Raw genomic sequence first — 19,483 nt, 5'->3', positions numbered from 1 at the left:
TGATGGCACAGGGTCGGTGTGACGCCCTGGGGTTCCCTCTCCGTGGGGTTTTTCACCGGGGCCTGGCGTAGGTGCAGGAGACGGGCGGTGTTGCTCACGGTGCTGCGCCTCGAGGTGTGCCCGTTGTGGTGAAGGTTGGGCTCACGGTCAGTTCGTGATGAGGAGGATGTTGCTGAATAGCATTCACAGCTCGTTTCCAGTAGAGAAAATAAAAAAAAAAGAAAAAGCCTCCCTTTATTTTAAACGAACTCTGCCCAGTTTCCCAAGGATTTCCCTGTAGAGGCTTGTCGTGCTGCTGGGAGCTCTGTGCCCACATGGCCCCAGCGTTCTCTTCTGGTGCTCAGGCCTCACCACTTCTCCTGGAGAAAGTTCCTGAGTGAGTGCGGTGGATTTCCTTCCTGCCCGCTGCTGCTGGCTGGTCAGTGCTCATTAACGCAGAGGCCTCTGTCTTGGGTAACGTCACCCTTTGCTAACGGTTTTAACAGGAGGCCAGCTCTGTGTCTTGGTGGAATGACTGTTTTCAAGAGGTCAGATTCGGAAATCTATATTTACAGAAGTCTTACTGTCATCTAATTGCTCGAGGAGAAGCAAAATTAGGGACCTCCTGCTGTGAGCTTAGGTACCAGAGTTTGGACATAACTAGTAATCATGACAGACCTCAGCCTTATTAAGCAATTCTTGGCTTCAGAACCCAATTAGTTATTCTGAGCATGCTTACTGGATCAGGCCTCAAATAAGAAATGAAAGGTAACTGAGTTGCATTCTCTCTTGGAAATTCATGGAGAGTGTGTGAGATAAGTCCGGCACTTTAGGCAGAATCATAACTGGCGTTGTGGTGGAATCACAGATCGCTGGGGTAAATGCTGCATTTGGCAGTTTTGATGCTCACCTGATTCATTCAGCGTTGTACACCTAAAAATACACTGCCACAGGAACCGAAACACTTTCACATAATGAGGTTAGTGCAGTCAGCAGGTGCTGATCGCCTCAGCTTACTTTCTCTGTCCATATCCGTGTTGTAGATGGAGCAGTTAAAGCAACAAAGGTCTCTTGAATACCTTGTTTTCTGTCTTAACTTCTCTTGAGGTGGATGCCCCGTGACAACAGGAAGGATCTGAGGTCAGGTGCGGCTGTGCATCTTAAAACAGGCACAGTTCCTCTATGCTTAGCAGGTGTTAATACAAAGAACTGATTTTTAAACACTTCATTGTGGTGAGGTTTGTGGCTATGCCTTCCTCTTTGAGGGAGTTTGTGTCTCAGAATGCAGCCGTTAATTCTGTGAGGGTATTTCGTGTTAGACTTAAAATCTGAACTTACTCAGAGCAAGAATAGGGAAAGGGGAGAGCTGACTTGATGAGGGAAGATGAGTTTTAAGAATGGCTTTCTGCTTTAGCCCCCAGAAGCAGAAAGAGTATCCGAACTACAGCTGTGGCTAGATGAATTGGAAGCTCAGAAGTTTTTAATTTAATTAGGAACTTGCTCATTTGGAAACACTGAAGTGGAGTCCCGTTCGTTTCACAGAGAAGGTAGCCACCGATAGATAAATATACATTATGTGGATGTGTGTGCATAAAGTGACTTTTAGTCTTCTTATCTGAAGTGAGGGGGTTTATTACCTCATAATTACCTTCTTGCTTTAACATTGTTCAGATTTGGTCTTTGACCTCTCTGTACTTCACACTGTTTGAGTGGGTATCGGTTTCAAAAAAAAAAGTGTAAAACAAAACCAAGGCCCTGCCTTTGTTTCATTAGAGAAGAATTATATTTCTCAAGGATATATGTAGTAGTACTCAAGGTAGGATGCTTAAAGAGTTTTGGTTCAATGGGGCTTTGGTATTTAAACTGTTGTTTTTATTTTTAGGTTGCAGATATCAAGAGAGTTAACAATCTTATCAATGATCAAGATTTTTTTGCCCTGAGGTCTGTCAAAATTCCAGTGAAAAAGTTCAGTGTATTGACTGAAACACATGTCTCTCCAAAAGGAAGACCAGTCATTCGGCCTGCTCATTTTTCTCCAGAAGTGCAGGAAACATCAGCTGATAAATTCCCTGCTAATGAGACTGCTGGCAACTTCTTAAAAGAAGTGGATCGAGATATAGAAGAAATAGTCAAGTGTAATGATACGAAGAGAGAGAATCTTAATGAAGTTGTTTCTGCCTTAGCAGGCCAACAGATATGCTTTGAAAGCGATGGCAAAACTAAAAAATGCAAGGATCCTTACTATGGAGCAGATTGGGGTATAGGATGGTGGACCGCTGTAGTGATTATGTTGATCATTGGCATAGTAACACCAGTTTTTTATCTCCTGTATTATGAAGTTCTAGTGAAAGCAGATGTCAGTCACCATTCTACCATGGAATCTTCTCATTTGTTTGTCACAGCAGCATCGCATCAGAAACAAATAGAAAATGGAATAAACCCAGCGAATATTATAAATGTTGATAATCAAGGAGACCTTCAGCCTTAGCAACAGAAAGCCCTGGGCAGCTGTTATTCATAGACGCATAACAACACAGCATTAGATAAAGGGGAAACCACAGAATGCAGAAAGCATCTGGAACGCAGAGAAAACGCATCCTGATGTGTGACTTGCCTTTATGGGCAATGTTCCCAGTACAAGGATATTTCTTTGGATCGTGTAATCTCTGGCTGTGCCTGAGACAGGCAATCTTAATGCAAGATTGAGATATAAATTAAGGTATAAATCTGTCTCTGAAGTTTTGCACTTTCTTCTATTTTGATAGGCTTTTTTTTTTTTTCAATTAATGCTGAAGTGAAAAAAATGTAGTTTGAACTAACAGATGAGGAGTTTCACTGTATGTTTTACAGCCCTAAAATGGGCATTTGGGGATATCTAACTTTTAAATGTCTTAAAGCATTTATAGGATGCATAGTACACTTGACCTTTTAATGCCAGGTTTACAGTTGTCAGTTGAAACTATGTTCTCATAATTTTATCTTTCTTACAGAGTAAGATTTAACAAAAACCCCACAAAAATACCATTCCACAATTAATTGCCACTACTCTTTTTAAAAAAGTGACTTTTATTATAGAGTCAGTAGCTGATGCTTAAGCTGGTATCTTCAAATCTTGTGCCTATGGTCAACCCATTCTCTGGTACTTTTTCAGAGTAGGCAGTAAGATAAATTTGTGTTCTATGTGTGTGACACAGTACCTCGACATATTCCGGTTGAGAGAGTCTTGCTGAAACTTCACATCCTTCTGTGGTATCTTCCTGAAAAATGGCTGGACAGGACTGCACTTTTCATCTGGTCAGCTGTGTATGGAACAAAAGAAGTGCAGTGTGGGCACCTTGCTGTGACTCTGTCAGTGATCTTTATTTTATGCTAATGGATTCATATTTTTCTTTGGCATCTCACTTCAGGACCTACACATTCTTCAGACAGTTATGTGGTACGAAGTATGCTAATGGCCATGTGCCCATGAACCTCAAACACTAACTTTTCCCTGTAACTTCCTAGAAAGCTTTCAAACGAGATTTACTGGCTGCTACCAAGAAACTTAAACTGCCGCAGACTAGACCAGTTCCAGCTTCACACTTTTTGTGTATTCATCAGTCACTCTGTCCTTGAATGTTTCATTTGGGGTTTAATGAACAACCTTGTTGTTCCCCTCTTCCCTATCTGAAAACTACAAGATAAAAAAAAAAACAAAACCCATCCACACACCCCAAAACCAACCCTGCACTACAGAAAAAAGGAGGTACTTGGGTACTCGGAATATTTTTAAATAAATGAGATCCTGCCTATAATTTTTTGTTATATTTGTGTTGTGGAGTAAGATTTCCATTGCCCTGTTTAAAATACCATTGGTTACCAAAGCCCAAGATAACTGTCTTGAATATGACTTAGAGGAAATAGAGAATAACCACTCTCCTTTAAACTACTAGGAAGAGATTTCTGTTAATATACTTCACTGGTGTAAGTCTTAGCAGATGTTTTTACACTCTATATACTTAGAGTGAACTATTAGAGGCGTTTCAAAGTGCTTTATCAACTTAAATTTTGAAAGTAAAGACTCATGCTCCATCTATTTTTGGGGCGTCTCTTGCCCAAGAAGTGGAGTAAATACTCTCCACTCGTGTGCCAAGAGTAGGAACATGAATCAGATAACTTTTAATGAAATATATTGAAAATGAAGCAGGCAAGAGCTTGAAGGGAAGTGCTGTACAGCTGTATCTGTGAACTATGATCTGTGCTTCTTGAACCCTTTTATCAAAGTGGTATCTGTGGAGATCGTGAGACCACTCATAGTTCCCACACTAGAAGAGGGACTGCAAACAGGTGTGAACTTCATGTTTCACATAACACTTGTTTTCAAAGGCCCTTTAAAATAGTAATTCTTACCATGAAAAGAATATTCCAGTAATAGAAGCGTGAATACTGAAGTACCAGTTCTGGGTAAGGCTGCATGAAAATGGCATTGCAAAGTAATTCATGGTGGCTAATGTGACACGGCTTCTCTGGATGAAACTTTAAAAGGTGACTTGCTCTACTCTAGACTACAGAGTTCTGGTGTGTTAAGACAAATCTCTTATGTAGGACCAAAACGGCATCAGGTTTTTTCTGCAGGCTTCTTTGCTGTTTTGGAATCGTGGAATGGTTTAGGTTGGAAGGGACCTTAAAGCCCACCCAGTTCCACTCACCCCGCATGGGCAGGTTGCTCCAAGCCCAGTCCAGCCTGGCCTTGGACATTTCCAGGGAGGGGCTGCCACAGCTTCTGTGGGCAACCTCTGCCAGCATTGCACCACCCTCCTAGTAAAGTGTTTATTCCTAGTACCTAATCTAAATCCACCCTCTTTCAGTTTGAAATCGTTATGCCTTGTCTTATCACTACAAGTGGTTTTGCTTCTTTCTCCATCATTCTGTTTGTGAAAGCTCAACTTTTTAATCCTTCCATTCCTTAAAAAATTGTCAGAGAACGTGAAATTAGCTATTGTGATGATGCAACATAAGGTGTATCAGTAGACACAGTAGATCTCTTTGCAAGATTGTAGGACTTCTGGTAGTGGTAATCTACTGGCATCAGCTGGCTTGGCTTTCTGCAGGATCTTCAACGTTTTTTCCAAAATACTACACAACTGGCAACACACCATCACACGTGAGCCCTGAATAAACAGAGTAACGCTCTGTATGGAACTTACATCCGATTGAAGTTAAAATCTGTAAAGATAGTCTTTCAGAAACTGACCTGTTTAAAAAAAACAAACAATCCACAAGTGAGTGGTAAATCGTATTTTAGATTAATTGCAACACATTGTTGATCAGGAAGTTAGTCTTAAATTTAAGTGCATATTGCACTGTTGGATCGTGTAAAATGTAAATGTTTTAAATCTGCTGTATGTTGGAGTATGTTGTCAAAAATAGTCTTTGTATAACTATTTTATAAAAGCTGAAAATATAACTTTGTAAAATAATCCTGAATGATGATGCAAGTCTTATTTTAAATACTTTTGCTTCTCTGCTTTTAGAAGACCGTTAAGTAATATCATAAAATAAAAGATTTTATTTTAGACTTCAATAAAAGTGGTGCATATGATGTGTTCTTAGCTCTATGTACTTTGCATATTTTATTACAGGAGACCACTGCTTGTATTTGTCTTGGCCAGATTTTATGTATGGCCAAAAATAAAAATCCTTGGCCAAAAGTATTCTGTTGGCAGTAGCTGCATATACCATTCACATCTGGCAGACTCTTAACTGGAGCCTTAATGGTTTATCCTCTGCGTGCCTTGTGGAACTTAAAACATTTGTGCATAAAGTTCTAAGAACTTGTTAGCTCTGTGAAATGAGGATTAAGAAACAGGCGTGAAAAGGTAGGGATCAGTGGAGTTCTTATTTGCACTCCTGGTGCAAGAGGCAAGGAGTCTCACTGTTAACCTTGCACATTGGGGAAAAACCTGTAGAAGGCAACACTAGGTACCCTTCAGGCAAGTAAATTTAATTTTCATCATGCTTACCATGTTCATCACCTATTCTGTCTGGTGTATTACATGCAAGAAACAGGCACGCCTGTTAAAGAAACAACTGCTGGCATGTGTGACGTTAAAAGAAAATGAACAGACACAATACATTTTATATGCAGTGCAGCAGAATGTTTATTAAACATTATTTGTATAGGTATGAACACTTCAAAATAAAATTGTGAGGCGTGACTGGCAGAGCATTTTAGATTAATTTCTTTTACATCTGATATGTATCAGAATACTTGAGGGCTACACCTTCAGGAAAAAATTCTTGCATACAGAAGTTTATAGAATAATGCAGTACTGTTTTCCAGTCACTAGTGAGGTAAAGTACTGCTTGACAGAACACCAAGCTTTCAAGAAAAAGTTTTGCTGATACAATAATTGTTTTTGTTTTAAAACTGTTGTGATATTAGACCCAGTAACAGCACTAGTTACCAGGAGCACAATGTTGTAAGACAGTAAAAAAAACCAAACGAACCACTCTGATCAACAGTAATACAGTAACACTGACCACTAGTATTTTGTACCATCAAAGGATAATAGGACAGAGAATGCTCTGCCACTGTGTTCTTCATGTAGCTCATCTCAGGAATAAGTTTTCTACACTTCAACTGTCGGTTCCTAAATAAAACTGTCTCCAAACACTGGGGTTTTGCTATACTCAGCATTCTTGTCTTGTTTTCCTAATTAAATCCTCATGCATATAATCACCACATTCTTTTTCTATGTTTTTGGTTTTGTTTTTTGGTTTTGTTTTATTTTGTGTATTGATTTTTGGACTGTTGTCTTGTTTGTTCCATGAGAAAGTAAGTGCATTAACAGTTATAGTAATTGACTGCCATCTCACTTAACAGCTCTGTGAGGTAAGAAAGTACCACCTTAAGAGGCAAAGAAACTGAGGTGAAGAACTGAAATTCTCATCACTGATCTGTGTGCCACTGGTAGAAACCAAGATTTCATATTTTCCAAATCTCAATTCTGCCATATATTCGTTCTAAACGAGATTACTCATAATTATTCCTTATGCTGATTAGTAATGGTAATTTAGCACACTCCCTTTTTACCAAAATACTAAAAATAATGAGGTCTTTTAGCTAGAATAATAGCTCTTCAAGATACTCCTTTATGTTGCTTGTCCATATTACTAAGGTCCTTTCAAGTCAGTTTGTCTTAAAGTGCTTATCTGTTAATTATTTTCAGTCACCTGAATTCAGAAGTTACATAAATTCCTTCAGAGAAGTCAGCTGCCGAAAGCATGCAGCTTATGTCCATAAAGGCCGTATCTCTTGCTGCAGTCATCAAGACTTGAATTATTATTTTCAAGACTTGACCACTGAAGCATAGAACTGACTAGTGCAAATGCTTAGGCACAATATCAACTAAAATGCAAACATTCTTTTTCTGTGCAGAGGCAATGCAATGGCGTAGAGCTTTCTCCATCAGTAGGCATTCCAGAGAGCCTTAAAAAGGCGCATTTCTGCAAAACCTTCGGCAAAAGAACGAAACGAAGGATCCCTTATCCTGTTTTACAGCACAGTACAATTAAAAAGAACTGTCCAGCATGTTTTTTGAGAGTATACATGAACCCAACAGATCTGTTGAATCTCAGCCTACCTCCAGAATTCTGCTTTGAAGGAGTGTAATGCTGGAATAGTGTTCCACTGCAGAAAGCTAGTATGTTGCTTCATCCATGTTGTCATCACTGCCAGCACCAAAGTCATCTCCATCTTCAAAATATGAAGAAATGTAGTCATTTTCCTGAACAAAAGGAAAAAATAATCACTGTACCTTTGAAGGACACAATTTATGAAAAAAAAGCCCGATGCTTTAAACTGCACTCGTGCACCCATGTTTTGAAATGGTAACAGGAGGTGGGGTTTTTTCCTTATTTTGTGGAAAAGAAAAAGGAAAATACTGCAACAAAGTTCTGGTATCTACGAGAAAAAGAGGCACCACTGTTTCAATTACAAAAATTAATAAGTGCACTTATTAACTGTGGCAGACAAACTCCTGCAACATCTTTTTCCACAGCTCTTCAGAAGTAAAAAGTCTAGAACACCCTCTTAACTAAAACACAACGCACTGCAAGAAAGAAAATGTAATAATGCCTCTTACTACAACTCTTCCCCCAGCGTAAGAGAAACTAGGGACATTTCCTTGGCTGACAGCCAACTTGCTACTCAGTAAGTGGAAACAGAAAAACTAATATTGTACCTCCTCATGCTCCTCTTCATCATATTCCTCTGGCTCTTCTGCTTCTTCGTCATCTTCACCTTCTTTGTCTTTTGTTTTGTCTTTCTCATCTTCAGATTTTTCTTCTTCGTCATCCTTCTTTTCCAACTCCTGTCACAAGGCAATCTCCTTTACAAGGTAATCCTGCATTACAGCAGCAGCATATCCTCCAGGCTACCAAAATGTTATGTTGCAGTAACATCAAGACAACTAGCATAACACTGCTGTACAAATGTTTTCTGTCAGTATTTATAACAACATGATGTGAAGCACAAGAACTTCATAACGAGTTACTTGATCAAGCATTAGCTACTGGACTTGAAGCCTAAAAAATTGTGTCTTCTGTAATAAATCAAGATGATTTCACCATCCACTGTCAGAGTTAATTGACAGTAGTAGTAGTAAGGCCACATCATACTTGATAAAGCAATATCACATACTGCATATAATAATGTTATCTGCACCAAACAACTGATGGGTCACAAAGAATTAAAATACAGGGCTGTTTCTCCTTTGAGCTTTCCATCCATACGGTAGTTGCCTCCAAAACCGAGGTCACTTCCCTCCTAAGTTTCTTTATGTACATTTCTTCCCTCTGAACCTACTGTTTAATTTTCAACATCTGTAGACTGGCAAAGCAGCAACAGATTTAAAAGCTCTGGCACCAATTCCTCCTTCAATAAACTCTAATTGTAGCTCTGCTGTTCACAACTAGGCTACTCTGGTTATTCCATTTGTACCAAAAAAACATACTAAAGTTTTTGTTTTCCTTCAGCTATTTCTATTGTACAATTTAGAAAGAATACGTGCATCTTACCTCAATTTTTTTCAACACATCCAGATTACTTTTAGGCTGAGAGCTTTTTGTCATTTTTGGTTTTGCACCTGCTGAAATAAAATACAACTTATCTTTTTAATAAGGAAGAACACCAATTCTTCTTTTACTTGCCTTTATGAGCTTACATCTTGAGTATGCCATGGGAATCCCATACCATCCGTACTAAAATTACCTTAGACTTTGAGCTACATCACTCATGGAAGTGTAACTGCAAGATTTATGTAAGTCATGCCTAAAGGGCCAATCTGAAATTCACTCTGAACCTACAGCTGGCCAAAGGTCTGGCGAAAGCGTGACATCAGCTTCAGAAAATACTTTTCACCTACATACTCACAGAAACTAGAACAAAATCTGATTTGTTTTTCTTCAACATCTCTGTGTGATCATTTTGAAAATATAAAAACTCATTAGTTACTGATATATGCAACATGTTAATGACAGCTGAGTTAAAAAAAGGCAGCAGTTTTATTAGCTCCAACATAGTAAGCATGGTAACAGCAGCTAGATTTTGGGACTTTTGGACCACAGCTGGCTCTCATCTAATGAATCCTTAGTGCATATTTCCACTGTTCCTGGATTCATGAACATAATCTTTACCAAGTTACTCTGTACAATCCAGTCTCATGCTACTTAACTATAAGGTCAAAAATAGCAGAGGTTAAGAGGCACCTGAACTGCAGCACCCTAAACTAAGGTTGCCCTAGTTCCAAGAGTGCAGTTTGACCTGTAGATAAGGAGAAAAAAAGAGCACCTGGGTGAGAGATGTCAGAGCAATTAGCGAGCTCTGTGAGACACCCGATTTCTGCAATATAATTCTCCTGCTACACTCAGCACCACCACATAAAAATTACCTCTTACAAATTTACCTAAAACAAATTAGCTCTCTGAAGCAAGGTAAAAGTGCCTGTGTGCCATGCTGGTGTAGCTACGCAGCTTCTGATGGACAAGGTAGCCTCAGACAAGCCACCTTATGTAACTTGCACCTTTTTTTTTTACACTGGGCTGCACTAAGTGGTATCAAAAAGCAAAAACAGCATGCACTGATAGAGGGGATATCCCTTCTGAAGCAGAAAGTAACCCAATCTATTTTATTGTTGTGTATTTTATCTGGCTTAAGATTTAAAGAAGTAGAACACTGCGGGCTGCTAAGAAGACAAAGGTATTTTGTCAGAAGTGTTTGTCATAGGTAACATTCAGATCAGTGTTTTGCCTAGGAAGGGATTACGTGAGAAAAGCGCTGCATCGACCTGAGAGGAGTCAAGCTGCTCTGTAATAACGTATGAACAGCATCAAAGCAAATATATCCAGAGTGAAGTAGGCTTTTAAGGAATACAAGTGGTAAGTGCGATTCAGAATTACCATCTCTGCACAACTCCCTGCAGGCTTTTAGAGATAATGCCTGTAAGACCAAACAGCCTGGAAATGAAAATGGACATGCAAGACCTTTCGGTAAATGCTGTGCATCTCTGCAGCTTAGCATAAAATTAGGGATGCTCACCCACAGCTAGGAGAACAAAAATAGCTCCTTACATCTATGATCCATGTAGCTTAGAAGTGCAATGGAATACAATCTGATCTTTATTATTTTTCCATGTAGGTTCTCATGGATCTCTCACCTTTGTTCCACTTGGTTATAAAGTGTGACGTAAAATGACTGTCCTCAAAATACAACACTGATATGTACCAGAAGGGCTAAAGTGTCACTGAGCAGCTACTTACAAACATCCTGAGCCATTTGACTTTTGTATGGCCTCTGTGTCATCAGGATTCCCCCCCAAACCTAAAATTACGTTACTTCTTGTTTTTAGAGGAACCCATTTTTTTTTGGTATCAAATTTGATGGTCAGCTGATCTTTGCCATTACAGCTATGTAAGAAAATGTAAGAAAGTGTACTTTTAAGAGCAAATAAACTGGCAAGAGGAAGAATCCCCCATAGTGAGCAGTGTTCCCCTCTTTGCATATTATGATCACAACGTTATTGTAACAGGGAATAATAAATTGACAGTTACGATTTCATTGGATCTTGGGGAGATAATTTTGGGAGATTATTGTGTACAGGCTTATAAAAGCCAATGCAGTTTCTTCTGGAAAATAAGAACAACAAACAAAATCAAGTACATTTGTCCTGGGTCCATCTTTAGATACTTTGCATATCAGTGTTTAATTTTCTGTTGAATCTTGCAGTCTACCTTTAGTACCATGCTTAATGATGCTCTTAAAAGGAACAAAGCTGCCAGCTGAGCCAGTTTCCATGACTACTGCACATTCCCTTTTCCTTTTCTACTTTATCCTTGAACTGAAAAATATGACACATAAAGGACTTGGACAAAGAGAACAAGAAAGTAAACAACTATATATAACAGACAGCTAGATATAGGAGGCCAACTGCTAATTCACATCAACAGAGCAACAGACTTCTACAGAGAACTTAAAGTCATGCACACTAGAAAATACTTTGAAGAACAAGCACACATATGATGCTGTGTAACAAAAGAAGTTTTTTCCTGTAAGAACAACCAATACCAGCTCCAACTGCTGTTGAAGGATCTGGTTCACAATTCTGCAGAAGAAAGCTGAAAATAAACAAAAAAAGTAAACCCAGGGAAAATAGAAAATAACCTATATTAAATCACATATAAACATCTTAAAAAAAATAAAAAAGTCAACCAAATCATAAACAACATAACTGAGAAACCTAAAATATAAAGGAAGTCTGACCAGCCAGGTATTCATTGAATAGAAGAAGCGTGATGTTAACTAAAGATAACAAACTTTCAAAACAAAAATTTATGTTTATTTAAATCTTTCACTGTTACGCATCTCAGATGTTAATATGGTACATCAATACAAAAAGCAGGAAAGGAAGATGAATCTGATAAATCTTTCAGTAAGTTAAAATATTATACAGAAGCAAAGCAAAAACAAGAGAAGGCAGGCAGACTACTAAATTACTTAGGAAAAATCTGCCAAAAGCCCTGATTATTTTGACTAATTAAAATTTCTACCATTTTTTCCCCCCTAACCAGTTCCAGTATGTCTTCCCCTACTCAACTAGTGCATACGAAATGCTTCTTAAAATATCTATACCTTTTTTGGTCTTTTTCTTTGGCTTCATTTCTCTTGGGAGTCTTCTCCAATCTGTACAGAAAATAGCTTTAACATATACAAATGATGATTTACAGCTGTAATCCTCGCCCTGCTACTCACCAAGGAAAGGTAGGGGTGCCTGTTATGCTTATGCTTGATGCTATTTACATGCATGCCGAAGTATTTTAGCACACAACAGTTTTGGGGGATTCTAGCTGTACTTTAGATTGAGGAACTGGAGTGAGACCTGGTGTTTCACCCTGGGATCTTCCCCAAAGAAACAAAGTTCAGCCCTGTCAGTGGCTCACATGCCCTTCAACTTACATTCTATAATTGTTTGCAGTAGTGAGCTATACAGATAAGTTTAGTGTTATAAAACCAAGCTATCTGTGATTATGTTGGGCTATTTTTAGAAATATTGTTTGCTTCCAGTTCAAAACTGGTATCTGCATGGCGAGTAAGGAAGAAGGAAACTTAGACTGAGAGCCTGCTTGCATTTTTTCTGCAAATCAGCTGTTTCAACCGAGTAAAAAAGTATCTTTTTTTCATTTTTTCCCCTTTTTTTTGAGATAACAATACTTTAGCTTGATCTGAAAACATGCAAGGACATAGCCCTCAACAAGGAATGCATAACTTTGTAGGATTTGCCTTCTTTTTTATTGCTTGAAAAATAACGAATCAAACACTTAAATCACAGGTTAATAATATAATTAGCTTTTGATAACCTCAGATATTACCTGGGGTCCATGCTGCATGCTCCTTCTCACTGTCTTGGTACTTTTTACTGTATCTCTCAATTGCTGCAGAGAAGGATACAAAGAATTATTGTATTCAGTTAATGAAAGAGGTAATCAAGACACTGTCCTTGGTATTTTTCTAAACACACAGTGTATTTTTTTAATCCTACACTGAACACTTTCTTGTGCTGTTATCAAACACTTAAAGACCCCACAGTTTAATGTCACTACTTGGAGCAGTTCTCATGACAGTTCCCAGGAATAATCGCTTGCAAGTCATGGATTTTATATCCTCCCAAAAAAGGCAAAACCCCCTAATACTGGTTTGCATTTTAGAGGTATTTCCTTCCAATCAAAACACAGAAAACAACCAACCTCCAAAGGTACTAAGATTTATACTTCCACCCTTGAAAAGCATGAAGACATAAAATGCACGTACTGTCAGCAAAACTAGGTTGAAACTTCAAATGAACACTAACTCTTCCACTCTTCAACAGTTTCATAATCAAACCTTCACTGCAAAACCAGGCAGTAACATTTACTGACACCGTGCAAATCGTAAAGAGCATCAAGAACTCCCAGCTCTCAGAAGGCTGCATCTTAGACTAATCACAATTAACTCCCCAGATTTTAAGTACTTCTGCAATGGCAAAGCTTTGCAGCCTAACGAGACATGTCCTAAATGGCAGCAACATATTTCAGCCCATTTAACCTCTTTCCAGGCACAAGAACTAAACTGAGAAATTCATTGGAAATCACACAGTATTTATACAGTGTAAGTACTTCCATTTATACTACAAAAAAACCTTTCTTGTACAATCTCTAATAAAAGAAGCAATATCCAAAATGTAAGTACTTTTAAATTAGTCCCATTTCTCCTGCCAGATTCCCATGCCCAACTGCAAAATCCACTTAATGCAAAATCACTGATTCTGATTGCAGCAATAACTCATTACCCAAACAGGGATAATTTTTGTGGGTATTGTACAAAAAGGAGTAACAAAGACAGGTTGTGACCTTTTACAGTCAAAAGACTTGTAATGTACTCACCAGAGAAAAGGAAGAAGGAAGATAATAGAAATTGAGCTCGATTTTAAACTTTGTTATGATGAGGGCAAGCAGAAGACCTACTTTAAACTGTGCAATAAAGAGCCTGCATTTAAAATGACAGTGTCTCAAGGGGCATTTAGTGTAGGCAGCCTTCACTGATGCTGTAGGAAACTGCCAGCATAGAGAGGGAAAAGAACTACCAGTTTTGATTTCAGCTCGAGGTTTTTTAGCAAAGAATTAATTGCTCATGCCATTAGTAAAAACCATATCTGACTGACCCTTGCCACTTGGAGCTAATGAATTAATTCCAAACGACTGCCAAGATGACAGTCATAGCAGATATACCTACAGGAAAAATATAAATAATTCATAGCTTATGAAGTGAGGAAAACAGAGACCTTACTATAGAATATGCCTGCTACTCACTCCACATGAGCATTGAAATACTCTACATGGCACGCTAATGCATCAAAATTGCCAAGCATATTAGATGTGCCTTTCATTTACTACTTGAATAATGAAAGAGAGCTAGCTATGTCCTAACTAACTAAAATCTTTCCCTTCTCACACTTCCAAAGGCCATTTGGCTTGCAGATGTTGCGCCCGCAGCTTAAAACAATCCATTTGCTCTTACAGCAAAGCCAATTTAAGAAGTTCCTGCCCACAGTCCTCCTCCTGCCTCTCTCTAGGTCCTGCCAGATGTTTTGATGAAATACAGGAGAGCAAAGGGCTGTAAACCAAACAGCAGAAAAGATCAGTTAAAAATAATCTACGCTGGGGAAAGAAAAGTGATTTTCTTAAAGCTAGGCCACTTCTGCCAAACAATGCAGTCCCAGAAACAACTGCATACTGTGACTGATAGGAAAGCAAGCTTTTTAAGCCACAGACCACCCCTGGTGTAATTATACCCCACCCCTCAGCTGAGGCATTTTTGTACAACTAAACCTTCCGTGAAGTCACCTCAATTTACCAGCTTACCCTTGGGGAGATTATGATAACATGTGAAGCATTATTTGAGTCTATCAAGTGGCTGTCTGCCTTCCTTCCCTGCAACTGCCAGGTTTTTTGCGTAAAAACAGTCTTCAAAGCTGGCAACTCTGATAAAGAGCACGCTCAGCAACAGAGAGAGTTCACTCCATCTCAGAAAGAATGTTGCAGAGACACAGACAATTTTGAGGTGAACGGTAAGAACAATCATCACACGAGCTAGACCTGGAAAAGAGAGATCATACGTTCTCATAAGGTGCCTGGTTCCTTGGAAATAGGAACTGCCTCTCAGGCACAGCAGTTTCCTTTTTTGTGCCTCAAACTCAAACAGCAAACTTCAAGGCTGACAAAGATCAAGAGCACGGGAAGCTGCTAGTGAGACAACATTCCAAAGAGACTGAAATTTGTTTACTCAGAAGATGAAAGACGAGACATGATAAAAGAATAATTTGGACTGCCGCCATCATAAAGGGATCTAGAAATGAATTTCAGACCTGCTCTCTCTGCCTCATACCCAAGGTTTTACCTGGCTGCACCATCCGGGTCCACCCTGGGCAGTACTTGTGCTGCCCTACATTCAAAAAATAGAATTACATGCAGTCTCAAAAAGTTTTAGAATTCACTACTACACCACGAACAAAAATGACCAAAAAGTCAGAAAGGATCAAACAATGTACCTGTATCCTATCAATATCATGAATATTCAGTAAGAATATATGCTGATGTTTTTCAGATGGAAATTGAACCTCACATTTTAGAGTTCATTATTCAAAATCAGCACAAGGTAGCAAGGAAAAGATTGTCTAGCGTTTGGCCACTCTGGACTTAGATAATTTTATAAATCTTTTTAGTGACTGCCTATTGCACCAACTGGGCCTAGAGTCCCGACAGATACAGCATTTCCTCTTTTCCCTTGCCATTTATATTTTCACTTGCCATTTATGCCATTCAGAGCAAGCACTCAGCAGGACGACAGAACTAGGGAAAAATCACAAATGAAAGGAAACACTCCTCACAGTAATAACCTCCTGTGACTCCTAGATTCACAATACCCCCCACAACAATGTAAACAGACATTAAAGTCTTCCTAATTTACTCCCCTTTTCCTTCTTTCCTGCTAGCTCAGTGTTCTGACCAGGAAGACTGAATTTTAAGCATTTAATGATGTATGACCAGATGTCAAATATAGCAGAGCATTTAGGGTTATCAATCAGTAACAAAGCGGTTCATTTTTTAATTATGAAAAAGTAAAAGACATTCTTAGGTCAAACAGAATAAGATCAAACTTTGGTTTCTAATCCAGCTCTGCTTCTGATATAAACCTCAGTAAATCACTTATCCTCACCTCAGTCTTGATATTTCAGGTGACTAATAATAATTATTGAACTCCTCTGAATGGGCTAAAGAACCATCAGTACCTAGAACTAGTACCTTTCAGCACGTCTGGCTATTAAATGTAACACTGATCAATTTAAGTATGTCTTTCCATAATTAAAATGGAAGCTAAATGTCAACACTAGTATCTACAACAGATTCATTTGCTCCCTGCAAAATTTCTAGGGCATTTTAACAGGTAGAAATGCCTATTTAATTTGCATTGGTTAGCATTTAACTAAGAAGACTGTATATGGTTGGTCTAAATGTTTCTTATTGTCTATCAAATGGAATAGGTGTTTGATACCTCTCCTTTTCACACAGTACTTGCTTTACAGTTACAGCACTTGTAGGTGTGACCTACAACCTCAGTAAGTGTAAAAGCAGAAAGATACCCTATTATCTTAAGCTGCCAATTTTTATTCCTCATTATCAGTAGAAAATACATCTTCAACATGGACCTCACTACATCATCCTTCACAGAACAGTAACTGTTGAAGATATAAATAAAAATAAAAAGCGCACAAACAAACCTTCATGATCTTCTTCTACTGTCAAAAAATATGGCATTTTTTTCATAGTTCCTCTAAGATCTTGTTTTAAGGCCAACATGTAATCTTCATCTTCTCCTGTTTTCAGAGGCACTGGCTTATTGTCTGTACTCTGTACAAATTATGTTTATTATTCAAAAAGGCTTAATATCCATCAAATATACAGGAACACTAACAAAAGCTACAATAAACACAGCTCATCACAGAAGAGCGCAACTATGTGTTACGCTGCTCGCAATTCTGACATGCATAACTATGTTTACAACTAAATTTATACCCATTACAACTTTGCTATATCCTTCTCCAACAACATAACAAGAAATCAAGCAGAAAAACACATTAAAACTGTGAAACAGTCACGCAGTGTCACACTAAGCTCTTAATTGACAAAAACAGTTTTTGACACCAGCCGAACTTATAAACCATTGCTTTTCTCTTCAGTCAGAGTAGCACCACCCCTAAACTCTTCTAAAAGTGTTTTAACTACATGAAGTATGATTATTCTGAATAACATGGATACCCTTTCAAATGATGTTAAAAGGTCCAACTTAAGTGATTTCATGATTCTCTGACTACTGCCACGGAAACAGGTTGTGCTGTCATACAAACGGGTAGCACACAGGCCCTCATAGGATTTGGTTTCTGTCAGTTGAATTTAAATTAATTAAGTTTGGTTTGTTTTGTTTTTTTTTAAACTATGAACCGTGAAATTGGGAAAGGCAAATAAGACAGTTTGAAAAATAGAACATTAGAGACGGAATTACAGAATGGATGTCAAGTGCTTCACACACCAATACCTGAGCAATAGTTTGCAAATCACCAAGTGCCATCACAAGTCCCAGGGCTGGATCACGAGATGATTTTTTAATGCTTCCAGCTATATCTGCTAGCTGGCCAACACTTTAAATCACTGATGTTGCTGATGGTAAGCTGGTGCCCCCTAACTTTTTTTTTTTCCTTTACAGGAGATTTGTAAGAACTCAGAACATGTCTGTTTGAAATACACAATAGCAAAACTTCACTGCTTAAATCAATCTCACTGTAAGCCAGCCAACTGCTGTAATTCACTTTTGGTTACTGCCTAATTATTCAATCTAACTCCTGATATTTTTTTTATCAATCCCAGTTCTGCCACTGGCTTAACTTTGATTATTCTAAATGTCACTAGATTTCTGCTAACCTGAGTTCTGAAACTAGAAGGAAGAAAGCATCCTTGGCTTCTGTACGATATACATGGTATATACTGGAGCTAGGAATTCTTCTACAAGGCTGATTAAATCTAGAAGCTGTAGGTCACAGAGAATTCAGTTTTTTGGTGCTATCAACCAGACTGCAACATTCACATTAGGAAGACCTGCAGGTGGGTTTACTACCAATGCAATCACACAAGTTGATTGTAACAGTGGACTACGACGATGTACAACATCTACTTCAGTAAGTCAAGACCTTGGCTGAATTAACTGTTCAGAGAAAACTCAGATGTCAAGCTTTTTAAGTTCTGTATCGTGACATGAGGCAGAAAACTCTCATGCACCTTGATCGAATCCTAGTGCAACTGGGAAGTTCTCTCACATAAAACTGCAACGTTGTAAGACTAGTTTTCCACCTCAAAACTGTCCAAGCTTCCTTGCATCGCAAAACGCAGTCAGAAAAAGCTCTTTCTTGCTCTTTAATTCTCAAATGTCCCAAATGCCATATCTCAATTAAGCTTCCTTAATTACATAAAATATCATTCAGTTACTTGCAAATTATTTTCAAATGCTGGCTACTGAAGTACAAGATAATAATCCAAAATCTTTTATGCTTGCATTGTCAACAGCTAAAACCAGCAAATCTCTTCACAGCTTCAAAGACTAGTATAACTTCATTTCAAACAAATTCAGATATCCAGTGTTTCCATTACTATAGCATCCAGCAAACCAAATCATGACGAGGACTTTAACAAACTAACATCCTGCCAACAATGTAGCTAAATACAGGATGCAACAGTCAGCAAAGTGGCAGGATTTAATAATAAGAAAAACAATGATTTATACTACATATTTCGACACTGACCTAGAGTGCTTAGGGTTGTTCACGTATTTTATTATATTATCTAAATGCGAGAGTGAATACACATTTACGAGCACAGTGTGCTCTCGGGTACTTGCTGCACTTACAGGAAACGGTGGTGGGGGCTTGCAGATGACATCAGGGAGAGCTGCACCTTTAGCAAAGCCAATTGCCTCAATGTTGAAGGTAAACGCAGCACGTCCTCTTCCTCTGCTTGACCCAGCCATCTGGAGGTACTGACAAATATTATGGATCTTTAAAGGTTTGGTTTTGCTGCATGTGTGTATATATTAACTGTAAAATTAACGTCTAACAAAGATGATTAATTTTAAAACCACTCTCAAAAATCACGTTATAGAGCAACCTATTTTTAATGCCCTTCTTAGATTCTTCCATGTACTATACATTTGGTATATGCCTGAAATCAACTCCATTCTCTCATTTCCAACAGCCACCTCCACATGCCTGACATTACCTCCTAATCTAGAAATTTTAAACTTTCTTCTTCTAAACCTCAGATGCACTGACTTCAATCAAGATAAGGGGGGAAAAAAAAAGTTCAAGGCCCCTGAACTTTCTTTTAA

At 38.4% G+C, this 19,483-nt stretch overlaps 2 protein-coding genes across 2 annotated transcripts; one reads left to right on the top strand and one right to left on the bottom strand.

Moving 5' to 3' along the window:
* Window positions 1-1,861: 1,861 nt before the first annotated feature.
* On the top strand, window positions 1,862-2,467 carry LYSMD3 (LysM, putative peptidoglycan-binding, domain containing 3; the record flags this gene model as incomplete). The annotated part of the gene is made up of 1 exon (XM_009865051.1): window positions 1,862-2,467. A coding segment is annotated over one exon (606 nt), but the record flags the coding sequence as incomplete, so codon positions are not given.
* Window positions 2,468-7,661: 5,194 nt separating this feature from the next.
* On the bottom strand, window positions 7,662-19,126 carry POLR3G (polymerase (RNA) III (DNA directed) polypeptide G (32kD)). Its single transcript, XM_009865050.1, has 8 exons — window positions 19,007-19,126; window positions 16,830-16,959; window positions 12,886-12,948; window positions 12,149-12,199; window positions 11,585-11,634; window positions 9,040-9,075; window positions 8,205-8,333; window positions 7,662-7,748 (listed from the first exon to the last, which is right to left on the bottom strand). The coding sequence occupies exons 1-8, from the start codon at window positions 19,124-19,126 to the stop codon at window positions 7,662-7,664; spliced, it is 666 nt and encodes a 221-aa protein (XP_009863352.1).
* Window positions 19,127-19,483: the final 357 nt, after the last annotated feature.

This window comes from Apaloderma vittatum, unplaced genomic scaffold (assembly GCF_000703405.1).
Source record: "Apaloderma vittatum isolate BGI_N311 unplaced genomic scaffold, ASM70340v1 scaffold23902, whole genome shotgun sequence".
NCBI classification, from domain to species: domain Eukaryota; kingdom Metazoa; phylum Chordata; class Aves; order Trogoniformes; family Trogonidae; genus Apaloderma; species Apaloderma vittatum.
This window is presented reverse-complemented; position numbering and strand designations above follow the sequence as displayed.

Coding starts and splice junctions, on each gene's coding strand:
- POLR3G (XM_009865050.1), bottom strand. CDS start 19,126: ATGGCTGGGTCAAGCAGAGGAAGAGGACGTGCTGCGTTTACCTTCAAC. Junction 16,960..19,006: donor AGCCCCCACCACCGTTTCCT/GTAAGTGCAGCA, acceptor TAATTTGTACAG/AGTACAGACAATAAGCCAGT. Junction 9,076..11,584: donor TTCAACAGCAGTTGGAGCTG/GTATTGGTTGTT, acceptor AAAAGCTCTCAG/CCTAAAAGTAATCTGGATGT.